Here is a 3,327-nt window from a genome sequence, read left to right as displayed (position 1 = left end):
AAGGGTCAATGTAAAGAAAAGTCGTGCGCTAGTGTTTCTCGTCTGAACGGTCACCGCTGACCCTCCATACACCAACGTGTGTGCGCGTGTATGTGTAGTAGCAACAACCCATGACCACGACAGCCTTTTCCACTCGTGCGTGCCTCGTTGCTTGCCTCTCATCATATACAAATCACGTATGTTTTGCTTTGTGGTGCAAGTAAGTGAAGTAGCAGAGAGACATATAGATAGCATAAGTCCCTGCCGGCACCTTGAACCCATCCATCCTCCCTTCAATTCCACCCGCTAGCTTCGATTCCTCCTCCTCCCTCTCTGCGTCTTCTTGCTCTTCCTTTCCCTCCTCCCTCCCTCGACCTGCCTTCCACTTCAGTGCACCCAATTCGCACCCCAACATGCCCTCCGAACCGCGCCGCCCCCTCGATACCTCCTTTGACGACATCGTCGGACTCCCCACCCACGGTGGTAAATTCACCGAGTACAACGTCTACGGCAATACTTTCGAGGTCCTCCCCAAATATACGCCTCCGCTTCAACCCATTGGTCGCGGCGCATACGGCGTTGTTTGGTACTGATCCATCGATCACCCTTCCTGTCTCTCCTTGGTTCATGGACGCAATTCTTCCACTCTAAACTTTCCAGCTGATCCTTGAGACTGATCCTCCTTCGATCTCTTGTAGCTCGGCTCTCAATTCCGATACGAACGAGATGGTTGCCATAAAGAAGATCTGCAACGTATTCGACAATAGGGTTGATTCTAAGAGGACGTACAGGGAAATCAAGCTGCTTCGCCATATGGATCACGAAAATGTGTGTAGCCCTCTATTCGTCCACCACTTTTTTGCTTGTCCTCAGTGCTCACCAAGTATTTCTGACACCAGTTACTTACGCAGGTAATCTCTATAAAAGATATCATGCCTCCCCCAAATAGGCACGATTTCGATGATGTCTACGTGGTGTCCGAACTTATGGACACAGATCTTGGCCAAATCATACGCTCGAAGCAAGCTTTGACCGAGGAGCATTGTCAGGTGTCATGGTCTCTACTTTCTTCCACCCTTCACTGTATTGTCTACAATGAATCGTTGCTTCCGGTGAATGAGCCGGTGGATTTCTTTGATTTCTTTCGTGTAACATTGGACCATGTTTCTGCTGTCCAGTACTTCTTATATCAAATATTGCGAGGCTTGAAGTATATCCACTCGGCGAATGTTTTGCATCGGGACTTAAAGCCAGGAAATCTCCTCATAAACGCGAATTGCGACTTGAAGATTTGTGACTTTGGTCTAGCCAGAACTACATCAGCGTCGGAGACCAATTTCATGACAGAATACGTCGTAACTCGTTGGTACCGAGCACCAGAATTGCTACTGAATTCCGCAGACTACAGCGGGGCCATTGACGTCTGGTCCGTGGGATGCATCTATATGGAGCTTCTAAACCATGAGCCCTTATTTCCCGGAAGAGATTATGTCCATCAGTTGCGATTGATTGCAGAGGTAAGTTGCTATGCGCTGACAGGACCAAGTTGCAACCTGCGTTATGAGGTCATCTAGAGTGGTATGCTCATGCAGTTTCCAACCGTTTTTGACTATGCAGTTGATCGGTTTGCCAAACGACTCCGATATGGATTTCGTCAAGAGTGAAAATGCGAGGAGATATCTTCGTCAGCTACCACGCTATCAGAAGCAGCCCTTGGGTGAAAAGTTTCCAAAGGTGTCATCATTGGCGATTGATCTCGTCGAAAAGATGTTGGCATTCGATCCCAACAAGCGAATTACAGGTATTGTTTTGCAACAAGACCAGAATCTGGCCGCTCTTCTTCGAACAATATAGCAGTATTACGTACTAGTTTTCTACGAGTTGCTTCGTGATTCTGTAACAGCTGTTTCGTTGATTTTGATAAATTCCTCATGTGCCGATGGCTTTCAGTGGAAGATGCTCTCGCCCATCCTTATCTATCAAGCCTGCACGACCTTTCCGACGAACCAAGTTGCCCTGCGCCCTTCAATTTCGACTTCGATGAGCATAAACTAACAGAGGATCGGATCAGGGAGTTGATCTGCATGGAAGCTTTGCACTTCAACCCAGATTACGTAGAGTAAATCTTCATTTCTGAACAGAAGTTCTACGCGTTCCTTGACTTCCAAGAAGACAGAGGAAACTCGCTCCCGCTATTCTTTCGTTACACAAACGGAGATTGCTCTCCCGTCTCTCACACATTGCCGCCCATAATTGTACAAAAGCGTGATTCTAGCATGTGCTTTGGTAGTATCTGAATATACTCTTACTTTGATCCATTAAACAGGATTGCTTTCTTAAACGAAGGATACCACTTTCCATAAACTAGGAGAGAAAAGAAAATACTATTTTGGGACGTTCCCAAAGCTGAATCTTTGCCATGTTGTGAAGAAGAGGGTTTCTATTTGATGTATACAACAATATATTTTTGAGTTATAAAGGATATGTCTAACTCAACTTTGAAGTGAACTCAATATTGGAGGTTTTTTAAGTTTTGGACTATGCTGTTGACTTTTAGTTTGGAAGTATTTTTGGGCTAAATTGGGAAAGATATTTTAAGTATTTTTGTGCTAAATTGGGAAAGATATTTTCATAAGGTTTATTTTAGGTTGAAGATAACTCAATATTGGACTTTTTTTTAGTTTTTGGACTTTGCCCAAAAATACTTCCAAACGAAAAGTTTACTTTATGAAGATATCTTTCCCAAATCAAAGGTTTAGTTTGTTTTACTATCCTTTCCACATTAAAAGTTTGTTTACTCATACTATCATTTTGCACCACTAATACAAAAACTAAGAAACGTAATTAGTACCTTAGTTTTTCTTAACTTATTAATAATTCAAATAAATAAAAATAATTTAAATCCATGAAAAATAATTCCTTTTTGGCCTTACATAGACGTGTAGGCCTTAGTGAAGGTTGTGGTTTTGAATGGGAAAAATAAAATCATTGTTATTATTTGTGCTCTGTTACTTGTTAATTTGTGGTTGGTGCAACCGTGCACTTGTAGAGTATTGATGATTTAGGGTCCCCTTGTATAACTTTTGGGCCATTCTCATTTACACACTCTTAATGTCTTTCTTCCTTTTCACTTTGGGGCTCCAATTTTATGCCCTCTCTAGACATTTCACTCACTCACAAACAGGCCTAATGAATGATAAATATATCATTCACCTACTCTTTTATTTAAAACAAGAGTGCACAAAAGCAATGGCTCAAAAGCATAAAGGTCTTAAGAAATTACCCTCGGGAAATTGTCAGAGCAACAAAATATGCGCTAAGCCTACTCTTGCCCCCCTCTTCCCCATG

General features: G+C 42.7%; 1 protein-coding gene across 1 annotated transcript; it reads left to right on the top strand.

The window, feature by feature from the left end:
* Positions 1–237: 237 nt before the first annotated feature.
* LOC147905157 (mitogen-activated protein kinase homolog NTF4-like) lies at positions 238–2,451 on the top strand. Its single transcript, XM_087396952.1, has 6 exons — positions 238–565; positions 678–807; positions 891–1,028; positions 1,158–1,496; positions 1,597–1,780; positions 1,930–2,451. The coding sequence occupies exons 1-6, from the start codon at positions 393–395 to the stop codon at positions 2,100–2,102; spliced, it is 1,137 nt and encodes a 378-aa protein (XP_087253078.1). The 5' UTR covers positions 238–392; the 3' UTR covers positions 2,103–2,451.
* Positions 2,452–3,327: the final 876 nt, after the last annotated feature.

This window comes from Dipteris shenzhenensis, chromosome 2, assembly GCF_047967505.1.
Source record: "Dipteris shenzhenensis isolate YYH24624 ecotype China chromosome 2, Dip_SZ_1.0, whole genome shotgun sequence".
NCBI lineage: Eukaryota > Viridiplantae > Streptophyta > Polypodiopsida > Gleicheniales > Dipteridaceae > Dipteris > Dipteris shenzhenensis.
This window is presented reverse-complemented; position numbering and strand designations above follow the sequence as displayed.